At 45.1% G+C, this 15,720-nt stretch overlaps 1 protein-coding gene across 5 annotated transcripts in view; it reads right to left on the minus strand.

The window, feature by feature from the left end:
• Nucleotides 1-15,720, minus strand: part of sema5ba (sema domain, seven thrombospondin repeats (type 1 and type 1-like), transmembrane domain (TM) and short cytoplasmic domain, (semaphorin) 5Ba) — a 189,524-nt gene that overhangs the window by 4,250 nt on the left and 169,554 nt on the right. For 4 of the 5 annotated variants that reach the window (XM_045206608.1, XM_045206607.1, XM_045206612.1 and 1 more), the window contains exons 17-21: nucleotides 9,158-9,383; nucleotides 6,664-6,876; nucleotides 5,184-5,354; nucleotides 2,978-3,115; nucleotides 1,846-1,890 (exon numbers count right to left, since the gene is read on the minus strand). In XM_045206608.1, the coding sequence (XP_045062543.1) occupies nucleotides 1,846-1,890; nucleotides 2,978-3,115; nucleotides 5,184-5,354; nucleotides 6,664-6,876; nucleotides 9,158-9,383 (793 nt within the window). The remainder of the gene's footprint in view (nucleotides 1-1,845; nucleotides 1,891-2,977; nucleotides 3,116-5,183; nucleotides 5,355-6,663; nucleotides 6,877-9,157; nucleotides 9,384-15,720) is intronic. The other variant, XM_045206609.1, reaches the window with a different exon arrangement.

Below are 15,720 nucleotides of genomic sequence, written 5' to 3' on the forward strand. Positions count from 1 at the left end.
GGGCAAATGTTGCACAATCCAGGTGTGGAAAGCTCTTACAGACTTTACTAAGGTTGAATAGCGGGAACCAGGTTACCGAGATTGACCACCAAAAACCACTCCCTTATTTATATGAACAGCATGGTGTGAAATGGAACTGTTAACTGATATGCGATGTCTAAATTTGGCTTCTCTACGGCCTCTGCATGATGAATCAATGCTCAGGGTGGGGACAGACAGCCCATCTCAGTATGGAGCGCAGTTCACAATGCATGTAGACCTATCATCTCATCATGGTAACTTTTTTTCTTGTGACAGGTAGGCCTACATTTGCTGCAGCATAGCCTATGCTACAGTAATATAAAGCCCGAATGAGCGTCTAATTTACCCATCTCCATCTGGCTTTCGGGGGTCACCCTGTTCTTTAATTGTAAAGATTCTTTTTTAAATTGCAGCTGCAGAGTTTTAAAACTCTTTGGACGACATGGTTCCAGTAATGCCTGGCGAAAACCAAACTCTGCATTCCACAGTAAGAACATCATACCAAAGGTCAAGCATGGTGGTGGTGGTGTGATGGTTTGGGGATGCTTTGCTGCCTCAGGACCTGGACGACTTGCCTTAATAGAAGGAACCATGAATTCTGCTCTGTATCAGAGAATTCTACAGGAGAATGTCAGACCATCCGTCTGTGAGCTGAAGCTGAAGCGCAGCTGGGTCATGCAGCAAGACAATGATCCAAAACACACAATCAAGTCTACATGAAAATTGCTAAAAAGCAACAAATTGGAAGTTTTGGAATGGCCTAGTCAAAGTCCAGACCTAATCCCAATTGAGATGTTGTGGCAGGACTTGAAACGAGCAGTTCATGCTTGAAAACCCACACGTCACTGAGTTAAAGCAGTTCTGCATGGAAGAGTGGGCCAAAATTCCTCCACAGCGACGTGAGAGACTGATCAACAACTACAGGAAGCATTTGGTTGGAGTCATTGCAGCTAAACGTGGCACAACCAGTTATTGAGTGTAAGGGGGCAATTACTTCTTCACACAGGGGAATAGGGTGTGCCTATACTTGTAACTTTGTAGGCCGCATGTGCTACACCAGAATCGTATGTTCTCTTCTGCTTTATCATGGTTTGAACGATGTGCGTAATTCCAGTCCATATAATACAGTATAATACAGTACAGTAATACAATTCACACTCAAAAAGATTAGCCTACTGGAGCTCGTTTCATTTATTTAACGAAGAGAGTATATAGGTAGCTACATCTATGGGCTTTTATGTTTTTCTGTCGTGCATAACGTGCAGTAGCCTATATCATATGTATTGGCTCATAACATTTATTTAATACTGTATATGGCTCATTAGGCATCAGGTTATACCAGACATATTTATATGCTTTATAATGCTTTTGAATGACACTTCTGGTTTTGGCAGGAAATACCAGGTTACCCGGGTGAAAAGTGATTTATTCTCGGGTTGGAACATTTGTAAAATACCGGCAATATATTAAACCCTAAGACTTACCCAGAAAGACTCACAGCTGTAATCGCTGCCAAAGCAGCTTCTACAAAATATTGACTCAGGGGTGTGATTACTTATGTAAATGAGTTATCAATTTGCTAACATTTCTAAAAACATGTTTTCACTTTGTCATTATGGGGTATTGTGTGTAGAGAAAAAAATCAATGTAATCCATTTTGAATTCAGGCTGTAGCACAACAAAATGTGGGGTAAGTCAAGGAGTACAACTAACTCTCGCTCTATCCCTACATCATCCCCCCCAGGTAGATTGTGTGTGTGTCCACGCACACAAACACACACGCACGATCACACATGCACACACGTAGATTGTTAATCCATTTACCTCCGCATTGCTGGTCCTTATCAAAGCCAGACGCAGGGAGAATCACTGCAACACAACACACAGACAGACAGACATGCAGAGATAGACACACAGTCAGCTACCAGCACATGCAGATTCTTACCACCCACAGACATAGCTGGAATCACCCCAAGACACCAAAGTAGACTTTGATTTTAACTGGTAGATGATATACTGTATACAGTACATACAGCACAAACAAACAAGCAAACATCATGAAACACAAATCAATGAATCATTTATCCAGTGGAATGTTGTATATGTCGTGAATGTTGAATGTTGTGTAGCCTGAGCTTCTATGAAGTTTAACAGACATTCAAAGTAAAGCCAATCATTTATAGTTAAACGATGTCTGCCTTCCACTAATTCATCAGGATGGTAGTTTGAGGGAGAGCAATGGAGGGAAGGGTATGTTTTTAATTGAGACGCAACAATCCTATGATTACATTTGGGGCAAATTCCCCCCAGGCAGTGTCACACGTCATCCCAGTGACCTTACGATTTCCATCGCCTCGTCCAAAATTGCAATAAATTAGATGTGATTTGGCCTGCATCCCAAATGGCACCCCATTCCCTATATAGTGTACTACTTCTGATCAGGACACAGGGCTCTGGTCAAAAGTAGTGCACTATATAGGGAATAGGGGGCCATTCGTGATGCAGCCTTGGTGTTGTGACACATTAATATTAATTGCGAGAAGCCTTAATTTAATTCACTTGGTATTCTGGGCTAGTGAGTATGTCTTGTTTTGTCTCTGGCAGCCAGGCCCTGAAAGATCACTACGACTACGGCTAAAATAAAGGAAAAAACCTTAACAGACAGAGACATCAGAGGAGCAGTCTGAGAAGCCTGATTTACTGAGATTAGCGCTAATTAAGATAGAAGATGGGCAAGGCCTCTGTCTGGTGGGGATTGGAGGGGTTTTATATTATATGGGGCAGTTTCCAGAACACTGATGGGTTTAAAAGCACTTTCAATTTAACATGATTTTTAGACCAGGAAATGGCTTATTCTGAAAACTGGCCCTATGTGTGTGATGATACGGCTAATTTCAATGTGCGTCTATGTTACATAATGGTGATGATGCTGATGATAAAGGAGTGTCGGACTCACCTGGGATCTCATTGCAGTCCCTGTGCTCGGTGCTGTTTCCCACACAGGGGGCGGAGCCTTGAGCCCCACATACCCTGCTGCGTACCTGCAGCCCTGCATTGTCACACGCTGACCACAGAGACCAGGCCATCCAGCCGCCTGCACACACACACACACACACACACACACACACACACACAGTGACTGTCAGTACACAGACAAATGACCATGGACTCACCCTGAGTTGAAGTAACTGCTGCAGTCTTAAAATGCCTGGAACCCAACATGCCCACCCAAGAGCATGAGACAAACAAACAAACTAGCCCCACCACAGCACAGCCACAAACAACCCTAGCCATATACAAACAGACCCAAATGTTTGTGAGGTAATGAGAAAGCAAACCCATAGTTTGTTTAGTGCATAGCCGAGATGTTTGTGTCCAGAGCCAAGCTTAAGTCATGTTTCCTGGCCGGCAGGCGCTTGTATACAGTAAACAGAAAAGATCCTCTCCCAGTTTCCCAACAAATAATGACAGAACCCATTAATCCAAAGAAACTGTACATATATAAGGCTCTATGACAGCAGCCATTTTGTTTACCTCTCTTATCAGTCAGAGACTCAGTCACTGGCTGCTGAAGCTGCTCCGTCTGCTCTTTGATCTCCCACAACCCGTGTTGGTAGAACGACAGAATACAACCCCCATGGTAAGGTGTCCATATTAGGATGGTATCCATATTCGGACAGCCTCAGAGTCACAAGGAGTTGGTGGCCTTGTGACTTTGAGCCTGTCCTAATATGGACACTGTACTGTCGCATAATATCACATTTGTGTTTAATAACGCAGCAAACCAGCCCTCTTACTATAATTGCTTCATATATTTCATTCATTTATTTACGTCCCTCAACCAAACCAACGTGTCTGAGCTGTAGAATTGGATCAAGCTAGAAATAAAATCCTGAGGCACCTCTATTAGCATTCACTGTAATAACGGTCACACACGCATGCACGCACACACACACAAACAAACACACAAGCACACACACACACACCTGTCCTCCATTAGTTAGCACAATCTCTTTAGCCATCTCAGAAAGGGCCATCAGATAGGCTGGGGACTGACAGACACAAGGCCTTTTGGCTAATTGGAGGTGCACTGTATCTGTAGGGAAGTGAGCGAGGATCCATGCATAGATGACCAATGTCCTGCCTGTCAGTAAATGTACCATAGCCGGAGACAGATGAGATGGCCACGTCATTAGCATGGCAAACTGTGGACACAAGCACAGGCAGCTGTGCAGGCACACACACCCTTCTAACGGGAAGTGTTTGCCCTACGTCAAAAGAGAACATTAACCTGAGGAAACGGGCTGATATGCATCAAGACTGCATCCCAAATGGCACCCTATTCCCTATATAGTGCACTACGTTTGACCAGGGAATACTATTTAGGGAATAGGTTGCCATTTGGGATGCAGTCCAAGTAAAAGAAAGAAAACAATTCCCTTCCTTGTCTGTAATTACTGACTGACTGACCGACTGACTGACAGTTGGGCTAATTCAATATGAATGACCTTTTGGTCTTTAGGAAGAAGACTATTGATAAAAGCCCTTGTTCTTTCCTGACGCTGTGGTCAGTCTCAGTTTATAAAGAGCACAGTGCATGCACACACACAAGGCCACACGCCACAGCAGCAACAGAAGAAATATTGACACTGGCTAGCAAATTCCAGGAAATAAAGAATGGATTAGGATAGGAATCAGATAAAACAAAAAAGAAATTCTTTAGAAACGGTGTCTCGTCTCTCATTAGGGCTGTGGGCTTATTCAGAGAAACGTCTGAGAGTAACTTTCTACCCAGTCCAGGATTAGCCGGCTCAGAATCACACATATGACAGTGTCCTATTGGGAGCAGAGCCACTACACAGAGGAACACACAGAGCAGAGGGCCAAAAGGTACACCACCGGTCTGTACCCCCACAAGGCTGGCACTGAGGCTGCAAAAGAGAAGCAGCAGACAGGCTTGGAACTCCATTTCAAAGCCCTCTCTGGAGCGACATAACAAGGTGTTGATTGGCACAGTATTGATCAGTGAGTAATTATCATGATAGACTAATTGTAATGTATTGATTAGAGCTAATGATCGTCCTGATGTAAAGGAAGCGTGTGACTCTGATGGATGTGTTGGGGTGGTGTTGGGTGTGATGTGTGATGTGTGTGTGCCTTACCGTCACAGGTGTGTGTGTTGCACAGCGCTTCCTCAGTGTGTAGCCCAATACAGATATCTCCTCCGTTGCCAGGGCTGGGGTTGTTACAGGAGCGGGTACGCTGGTAGTGCCCTCCACCACAGGGCACTGAACACTGAGACCAGGACGACCAACATGACCAGGCTCCACTCACTGGACAGGAACACACACACACACACAAAGACAAACACACACAAGACATAAACATACAAGCAAGGCCAGATATCTCTCTCATCACTAACTAGGCAAAAATAAACATATGAAATACTATCCTCTTGTAGCTGCAATAAACAAAACCAAAGTCTACCCAGAGGACCAGATAGATTATCTACTTAAAAAACTACACTGCTGTCCATTGTCCCTACACAGCACCTTCCATGCCTAAGAATAACTCTGCTATGCTTAACCCCTCTATAAAGGCTTGCTATATTAAGTTTGTTGTCATTCCACTCACATTGAACAGGTACAGTCAGTCAGCATGCCCTTCTGAATGAGAGTGTTTGAGCTGAGAGAGTGAATGGTGAGGGGAGCGAGACAGTAAATAATGGATTTGACAGAGAGAGATGAAGGTGAGTGTTGAGTGGGTAGTGGAGGTGGGGCTGTAATGCCGTCCTCACCCCCCTCACCTCGTGCTCTAGAAAACTCAATTTACTTCAGTGGATTAGATAGTAGGGAGAGCGAACTGGGACGTGACTGCTTTGGTTGCCTCACACCCCTCTGGCTGTCTGTCTGGCCCCTGTGAATGCTGCATGGTGATGGGACTGGGGAGGACATTTTGGGGAAAGTGGAATATAAAGAGAGAGCCTCTCAAGAAAACCAGCAAACTTGTAAAATAAAGATAGATACATCAGGACCAGAGAAGTCTCCTTATAGCCATTTCTGTCTCACACTCTTCACCTCCATCTCAATCTTGTCAAATCTATTTTCTTCAACTATCTCCCTTGCCTCTCTCTCTCTCTCTCTCTCTCTCTCTCTCTCTCTCTCTCTCTCTCCCTCCCTCCCATAATATCCAACTATCAGACAGACAGACAGACAGAGAGAGAGATGACAGACTCAAGGGATGATCATCAGTGATGCACCAACCATACAACATGAATACAGTCAGTCCACATCCCAGTGTTAAGAGCAGTTGTTATGAGCAGGGCTGGGTGGAGTTACCACTGGTTAAAGCAGGCCAACTGCATGATTAGGGGATGATGAGGTGCTTTAATTTAAACACTAGAATGACTCAGCTACTGTAACCAAGGACTCCTCGATTCTATTTTATTAGCTAATGGAACCAATGATCCCCTCAGCATAACTTTACAGGACTAGCATTAGCATACAGCTCTCTCGCTGGTGGTGTGTTAATGTGTGTATTATGCTAACCACAACTGGAGTTCATTGATGTATAGTTATGGAAGTAGTTTGTGTATGTGTGTGTATGTGTGTGTATGTGTGTGCATGTTCTCTTCCCCTTTACCTTGGCAGGCCTGAGAGTTGCAGTCCTGGTACTCCACCGGTGAGCCCCTGCAGGCTGGCGGGGCAGCCTTGCCCTCTGGGGTGGTACAGGTGCGCTTGCGGGTGCGGTACCCCTTGGCACAGTCCTGGGAGCAGGCGGACCACGTCTCCCATGACGACCAGTCGGAGCCTGCTACTCGTAACACAGGGGTCCTTAGGAGTTCCTCCACTAGAGCTACCAGTACAGGAAAGGGTTAATACACAGGTTACTGGTCTACTCAATACACTGAATCCTTTCTACATTACACAGGTCATAGAGATAGAGTAGTATGATACCAGTGTATATCATATACGTGTATGGAATAGCTCACACATACAGGGGACAGATCACTGAGACCAGGGGATCAATAGGACCAGCCTCTCTTTATACTGAAACACACTCACACACCCATTCTAGTCCATTCCCAAGCTATTCAGGTTCTTCAATCCTGCCTCCATGGTGAGTCATACAACTGAAAAATAATCTCCTCTCTGTACTGAGGAAGTATTCTTACTTTATTCATATCTGTGCCATTACTCAAGTCAGCTCTGGTCTTATTCTGGGTAAGTCTGGCTAGACTGTGACACGTTGGGCAGTGCTTAAGTGTTTTACAGTGACCTCACTGACTGAATATATATACAGCAGACAGAGCCACCTGGCCAGACAGAGAGAGGGAGAGAGAGAGAGAGAGAGAGAGAGAGAGAGAGAGAGAGAGAGAGAGAGAGAGAGAGAGAGAGAGAGAGAGAGAGAGAGAGAGAGAGAGAGAGAGAGAGAGAGAGAGAGAGAGAGAGAGAGAGAGAGAGAGAGAGAGACAGAGAGACAGAGAGACAGAGAGACAGAGAGAGATACAGAGACAGACAGAGAGACAGAGAGAGACTGAGAGAGACAGAGACAGAGAGAGACAGAGAGACAGAGAGAGAGAGCCCAGCCTTCCCTTCAGTCCTGTCCAGTCTAGACTGTATTTCCCGTTCAGAAGCAGTTAATCAGCTGCTCTCTGTGTCTGTCCTCCTGTCTGCCCACCCTACCTACCCAGCCCACCCTGGCCAGCCTGGCCACTGTCAGCCAGCTACAGTTAATCGATACAGTGGGCGGAGGGTGTAAAGCTGCCACCAGGAGAGAAGCATTGGACTGTGACCAGCAGCACTGCCTGCCTGCTGGGAGACCTACACACTAACACACTAACAGACACTAACACACTAACAGACACTAATACACTAACAGACACTAACGCACTAACAGACACTAACGCACTAACATACACTAACACACTAACAGACACTAACACACTAACAGACTAACAGACACTAACAGACTAACAGACACTAACACACTAACAGACACGAACACACTAACAGACACTAACAGACTAACAGACACTAACACACTAACAGACTAACAGACACTAACAGACACTAACACACTAACAGACACTAACACACTAACAGACACTAACACACTAACAGACACTAACACACTAACAGACACTAACACACTAACAGACACTAACATACTAACACACTAACAGACACGAACACACTAACAGACACTAACAGACACTAACACACTAACAGACACTAACACACTAACAGACACTAACACACTAACATACACTAACAGACACTAACAGACTAACAGACTAACAGACACACTAACAGACACTAACACGCTAACAGACACTAACACACTAACAGACTAACAGACACTAACACACTAACAGACACTAACACACTAACACACTAACAGACACTAACACACTAACAGACACTAACACACTAACAGACACTAACACACTAACATACACTAACAGACACTAACAGACTAACAGACTAACAGACACACTAACAGACACTAACACGCTAACAGACACTAACACACTAACAGACTAACAGACACTAACACACTAACAGACACTAACACACTAACAGACACTAACACACTAACAGACAGTAACACACTAACAGACACTAACACACACTAACAGACACTAACAGACACTAACAGACACTAACACACTAACAGACACTAACACACTAACAGGAGGATTCCTTCATCATGCTCTACATCACTGTACCACCCAGGGGGAGGATACTGCTGATGGGAAGACGGCTTATAATAATGGAACAGAGCAAATGGAATGGCATCAAACACCTGGAAACCATGTAATTGATACCACTCCACCTATTCTGCTCCAGTCATTACCACTAGCCCATCCTCCGCAATTAAGGTGCCACCAACCTCCTGTATACATACAGTACAGTAACTATTCAAGGGCAGTATTCCCACAATGGTCTGAGAGCCGTCTATAATATAGATTGAGAGTGGGTGGGTTTAACAGAGTGAAAATTATATTTAAAATTATATTTAAACCTGGGCATGAACTCCTAACCCTCTGCACACCAACACAATACATGTCACTTGCTCAATGGTTGCTACTAGCACATCACAACTAACTACCGATTCCACATCGGACACTCACTGTCGGTTTCGCAGGCAACCGTGCCGTCGTTGGGGCAGAAGCGGGTCTCTACTTTGCGTCGTCCGATCTGCAGCTCGTGGGGGTCTGCTAGCTGGGCGCGGCACATGTAGCGCATTCTCTGCTCCTGGCGTGCCCCACCCTGGGTCACGTTGATGGGCATCCACGGGGTCCAGGGGGTGTTCCTCTTCACCTCTGGACACGCCTCCAGGTTACATGCCTTGTACTCCTGTAGGGGGAGGGGGGATGGGAAGGGAGAAGAATGAGAGAGACAGAGAGAAAGAGAGGTCATTATTATAAAAGCCGCGGGAAGTAGGGGTGCTGAGGGTGCTGCAGCACATCCTGAAACATCGGAATAAAAAAAATATATTAATACAAAACTATATATATATTTTTTGAATTTTTATTTTTTTCACAAAGTAGTACACTGGGCCTTTACTAGTATTAGCGGACGATGTAGACATCTGTAGTGCAGGCAAACATTTATTTTCAGCATCTCAGCTTTGGCAAAAAAGGTAGTTGTTTGCAGGATTCAATAGTTAGAATTGTAAGAGTTGTTGCCCTGTCCCTTTCTCTGCAATTGTCATTCTAATGGCATCCAGAAAGAACAAAAGCCTGTCCTCAAACATTTACATCAAAAGGTGTAAAGTTATTGGAAAAGACACAAAACATCCACATCAAATTAAATATTATTCTTTATCAAATAACATGGAAAACAACCACCTTTTGTGCAGTATTAATCTACCATCCTTACAAACCACTAAATGTGAATGTACATTACTGTATTGTACATAGGCTGGTCATCTAGGTTTGTCCCTGTAGACTTTCCATCACCATGAAGAAAAACAATGCACAATACAGTAATTGAGTACATTGAGACATCAAGTACTCGACCCAGAGCATATCAGATTTTCTGCCGGAATCACTGAATCACTGGACCTTAACACCGGACCATCGCAACTAGCTAGCTGCAACCGAATGGCTGATGTTGGCTAATCACCACTTCCCAATGTACCAGTTAGCCTTGAGCTAGCCTTGAGCCAGGCCCATCTCCCGGCTATCTACCTCTCTGTCAACCGGATGGGACCTCCTAGTGTCGACACGGAGCCCCGACGATCCATCACGACTGGTCTGCCGACGTAATCGTCTGATGTGGTTTCAACAGGCTTCCCGTTACGACGACCACGAAAATCCATCTGCTAGCCCCGGCCCGCTAGCACGCGCAATCAACAGCTGTGCCTCCTGCTCGCCTGTGATTTAGCAGCCTACGATCTGCTCCCGGACTTACTTAGTGCTGTTCACTGGACCTTATGATCACTCAGCTACACAGCTAATGCCTGCTGGACTGTTCCTTTACACGGTACCCGTATACTGTTTATCTGTTTAGTCTCAGCCCAAACTTTCGTCGCCATTACCAGTTGTTGTCTTAGCCCTCTCGAATAACACCTGTGATTGCGTTATGCCTCTCTCCCATGTCAATATGCCTAGCCATTTGCTGTTTGGGTTAGTTCTTATTATACAATTTTACTGTAGAGCCCCAAGTTCAGCTCAACCAGCCTCAGAGAGCTCCTTTGTCCCACCCCCCATACACGCGGAGACCGGCTCAATCGGTACCTCCAGTGATGCTATCTCCTTCATAGTTACCCAATATCATTCCATATCCTTGTCTGTACATAATGCCGTAAATCAATTCTACAACGCCCGGAAATCTTCTCTGTACCCAATGCACTAGAAGACCAGTTCTTAAAGCCTTTAGCCGTATCCTTATTCTATTTCTCCTCTGTTCCTCTGGTGATGTAGAGGTTAACCCAGGCCCTGTAGTCCCCAGTATCACTCCTACCCCCCAGGCGCTATCATTTGTTGATTTCTGTAACCGTAAAAGCCTTGGTTTCTTGCATGTTAACATCAGAAGTCTCCTCCCCAAGTTTGAGTTATTCACTGCGTTAGCACACTCTGCCAACCCTGATGTTCTAGCAGTGCCTGAAGCAAAAATTCCAAAATGTCCATTCCGAACTACAACATTTTTCGTCTTGATAGAACTGCCAAAGGGGGCGGAGTTGCAATCTACTGTAGAGATAGCCTGCAGAGCTCTATCATACTATCCAGGTCTGTGCCCAAACAGTTTGAGCTTCTACTTCTAAAAATCCACCTTTCCAGAAATAAGTCTCTCACTGTTGCCGCTTGCTACAGACCCCCGTCAGCCCCCAGTTGTGCCCTGGACACCATATGTGAATTGCTTGCCCCCCATCTATCCTCAGAGTTCGTATTGCTTGGTGACCTAAACTGGGATATGCTTAACACCCCGGCCGTCCTACAATCTAAACTAGATGCCCTCAATCTCACACAAATTATCAAGGAACCTACCAGGTACAACCCTAAATCCATAAACATGGGCACCCTCATAGATATCATCCAGACTAATTTACCTTCTAAATACACCTCCGCCGTCTTCAACCAGGATCTCAGCGATCACTGCCTCATTTCCTGCGTCTGTAATGGGTCCGCAGTCAAACGACCATCCCTCATCACTGTCAAAACGCTCCCTAAAACACTTCAGCGAGCAGGTCTTTCTAATTGACCTGGCCCGGGTATCCTGGATGGATATTGACCTCATTCCGTCAGTAGAGGATGCCTGGATGTTCTTCAAAAGTGCTTTCTTCTCCATCTTAAATAAGCATGCCCCATTCAAAAAATTCAGAACTAAGAACAGATATAGCCCCTGGTTCACCCCAGACTTGACTGCCCTTGACCAGCACAAAAACATCCTGTGGCGTACAGCATTAGCATCGAACAGCCAGGAACCAATATACACAAGCAGTTAGGAAAGCAAAGGCTAGCTTCTTCAAACAGAAATTTGCACCCTGTAGCACTAACTCCAAAACGTTTTGGGACACTGTAATGTCCATGGAGAATAAGAGCACCTCCTCCCAGCTACCCACTGCACTGAGGCTAGGAAACACTGTCACCACCGATAAATCTACGATAATCGAGAATTTCAATAAGCATTTTTCTATGGCTGGCCATGCTTTCCACCTGGCTACCCCTACCCCGGCCACCAGCTCTGCACCCTCCGCTGCAACTTGCCCATGCCCCACCCCCCTTCTCCTTCACCCAAATTCAGATAGCTGATGTCCTGAAAGAGCTGCTAAATCTGGACCCCTACAAATAAGCTGGGCTAGACAATCTGGACCCTTTCTTTCTAAAATTAGCCGCCGAAATTGTCGCAACCCCTATTACTAGCCTGTTCAACCTCTCTTTCGTATTGTCTGAGATCCCCAGAGATTGGAAAGCTTCCGCGGTCATCCCCCTCTTCAAAGGGGGTGACACTCTAGATCCAAACTGTTACAGACCTATATCCATCCTGCCATGCCTTTCGAAAGTATTTGAAAGCCAAGTTAACAAACAGATCACCAACCATTTCGAATCCCACGGTACCTTCTCCGCTATGCAATCTGGTTTCCGAGCTGGTCATGGGTGCACCTCAGCCACGCTCAAGGTCCTAAACGATATAATAACCACAATCGATAAAAGACAGTACTGTGCAGCCGTCTTCATCGACCTGGCCAAGGCTTTCGACTCTGTCAATCACCGCATTCTTATTGGCAGACTAAATAGCCTTGGTTTCTCAAATGACTGCCTCGCCTGGTTCACCAACTACTTCTCAGATAGAGTTCAATGTGTCAAATCGGAGGGCCTGTTGTCTGGACCTCTGGCAGTCTCTATGGGGGTGCCACAGGGTTCAATTCTCGGGCCGACTCTATTCTCTGTGTATATCAATGATGTCGCTCTTGCTGCTGGTGACTCTCAGATCCACCTCTACGCAAACGACACCATTTTGTATACATCTGGCCCTTCATTGGACACTGTGTTAACAAACCTCCAAACGAGCTTCAATGCCATACAACACTCCTTCCGTGGCCTCCAACTTCTCTTAAACGCTAGTAAAACTAAATGCATGCTCTTCAATCGAACACTGCTTGCACCCGCCCACCCGTATCGGCACTACTCTCGGCGGGTCTGACTTAGAATATGTGGACAACTACAAATACCTAGGTGTCTAGTTAGACCGTAAACTCTCCGTCCAGACTCACATTAAGCATCTCCAATCCAAAGTTAAATCTAGAATCTGCTTCCTATTTCGCAACAAAGCCTCCTTCACTCATGCTGCTAAACATGCCTTCGTAAAACGGACTATCCTACTGATCCTTGACTTCAGCGATGTCATTTACAAAATATCTTCCAACACTATACTCAGCAAATTGGATGTAGTCTATCACAGTGCAATCCGTTTTGTCACCAAAGCCCCATATACTACCCACCATTGTGACTTGTACGCTCTCGTTGGCTGGCCCTCACTACATATTCGTCGCCAAACCCAGTGGCTCCAGGTCATCTATAAATCACTTCTAGGCAAATCCCCGCCTTATCTTAGATCATTGGTCACCATAGCAACACCCACCCGTAGTATGCATTCCAGCAGGTATATCTCACTGGTCATCCCCAAAGCCAACACCTCCTTTGGCCGCCATTCCTTCCAGTTCTCTGCTGCAAATGACTGGAACGAACTGCAAAAATCTCTGAAGCTGGAGACACTTATCTCTCTCACTAACTTTAAGCATCAGTTGTCAGAGCAGCTTACCGATCACTGCACCTGTACACAGCCCATCTGTAATTAGCCCACCCAACTACCTCATCCCCATATTTGCACACCAGTATCTCTATTTGCACATCATCTTCTGCACATCTATCACTCCAGTGTTAATACTAAATTAAAGTAGTGCACTGGGCCTTTACTAGTCCGATATATTCAGCGCAGGCAAAACATTTTTGGGTGGGAATAAATGCTGCACTTATTAACAATAACTAACACAATTCCAGTCAAAATAGAAGATTGTAAGAAATACTGTAGCCTACCATTACTACAGTTGTGGTCAAAAGTTTTGAGAAGTATTGGTCTTCACAAAGTTTGCTGCTTCAGTGTTTTTAAATATTTCTGTCAGATGTTACAATGGTATACTGAAGTATAATTACAAGCACTCCATAAGTGTCAAAGGCTTTTATTGACAATTACATTAAGTTTATGCAAAGAGTCAATATTTGCAGTGTTGACCCTTCTTTTTCAAGACCTCTGCAATCCGCCCTGGCATGCTGTCAATTAACTTCTGGGCCACATCCTGACTGATGGCAGCCCATTCTTGCATAATCAATGCTTAGAGTTTGTCAGAATTTGTGGGTTTTTGTTTGTCCACCAGCCTCTTGAGGATTGACCACAAGTTTTCAATGGGATTAAGGTCTGGGGAGTTTCCTGGCAATGGACCCAAAATGTCGATGTTTTGTTCCCCGAGCCACTTAGTTATCACTTGTGCCTTATGGCAAGGTGCTCCATCATGCTGGAAAGGCATTGTTCGTCACCAAACTGTTCTTGGATGGTTGGGAGAAGTTGCTCTCGGAGGATGTGTTGGTACCATTCTTTATTCATGGCTGTGTTCTTAGGCAAAATTGTGAGTGAGCCCACTCCCTTGGCTGAGAAGCAACCCCACACACGAATGGTCTCAGGATGCTTTACTGTTGGCATGACACAGGACTGATGGTAGCGCTCACCTTGTCTTCTCTGGACAAGCTTTTTTCCAGATGCCCCAAACAATCGGAAAGGGGATTCATCAGAGAAAATGACTTTACCCCAGTCCAATCCCTGTATCTTTTGCAGAATATCAGTCTTCAGTCTGTCGCTGATGTTTTTCCTGGAGAGAAGTGGCTTCCTCGCTGCCCTTCTTGACACCAGGCCATCCTCCAAAAGTCTTCGCCTCACTGTGCGTGCAGATGCACTCACACCTGCCTGCTGCAATTCCTGAGCAAGCTCTGCACTGGTGGTGCCCCGATCCCGCAGCTGAATTAACTTTAGGAGACGGTCCTGGCGCTTGCTGGACTTTCTTGGGCGCCCTGAAGCCTTCTTCACAACAATTGAACCTCTCTCCTTGAAGTTCTTGATGATCCGATAAATGGTTGATTTAGGTGCAATCTTACCAGCAGCAATATCCTTGTCTGTGAAGCCCTTTTTGTGCAAAGCAATGATGACGGCATGTGTTTCCTTGCAGGTAACCATGGTTAACAGAGGAAGAACAATGATTTCAAGCACCACCCTCCTTTTGAAGCTTCCAGTCTGTTATTCTAACTCAATCAGCATGACAGAGTAATCTCCAGCCTTGTCCTCATCAACACTCTCACTTGTGTTAACGAGAGAATCACTGACATGATGTCAGCTGGTCCTTTTGTGGCAGGGCTGAAATGCAGTGGAAATGTTTTTTGGGGATTAAGTGCATTTTTATGGCAAATAGGGACTTTGCAATTAATTGCAATTCATCTGATCACTCTTCATATTATTCTGGATTATATGCAAATTGCCATCATAAAAACTGAGACAGGAGACTTTGTGAAAATTAATATTTGTGTCATTCTCAACTCCATTTGTTGCCAGTATCATGTATCCCAGGTTTTTTTTCTTATTTTTGACCCGCGACTCCCAAAAAGGAGTGGTACAAAACTTACGACCACCGCTCATGCACATG

This window comes from Coregonus clupeaformis, chromosome 23, assembly GCF_020615455.1.
Source record: "Coregonus clupeaformis isolate EN_2021a chromosome 23, ASM2061545v1, whole genome shotgun sequence".
NCBI lineage: Eukaryota > Metazoa > Chordata > Actinopteri > Salmoniformes > Salmonidae > Coregonus > Coregonus clupeaformis.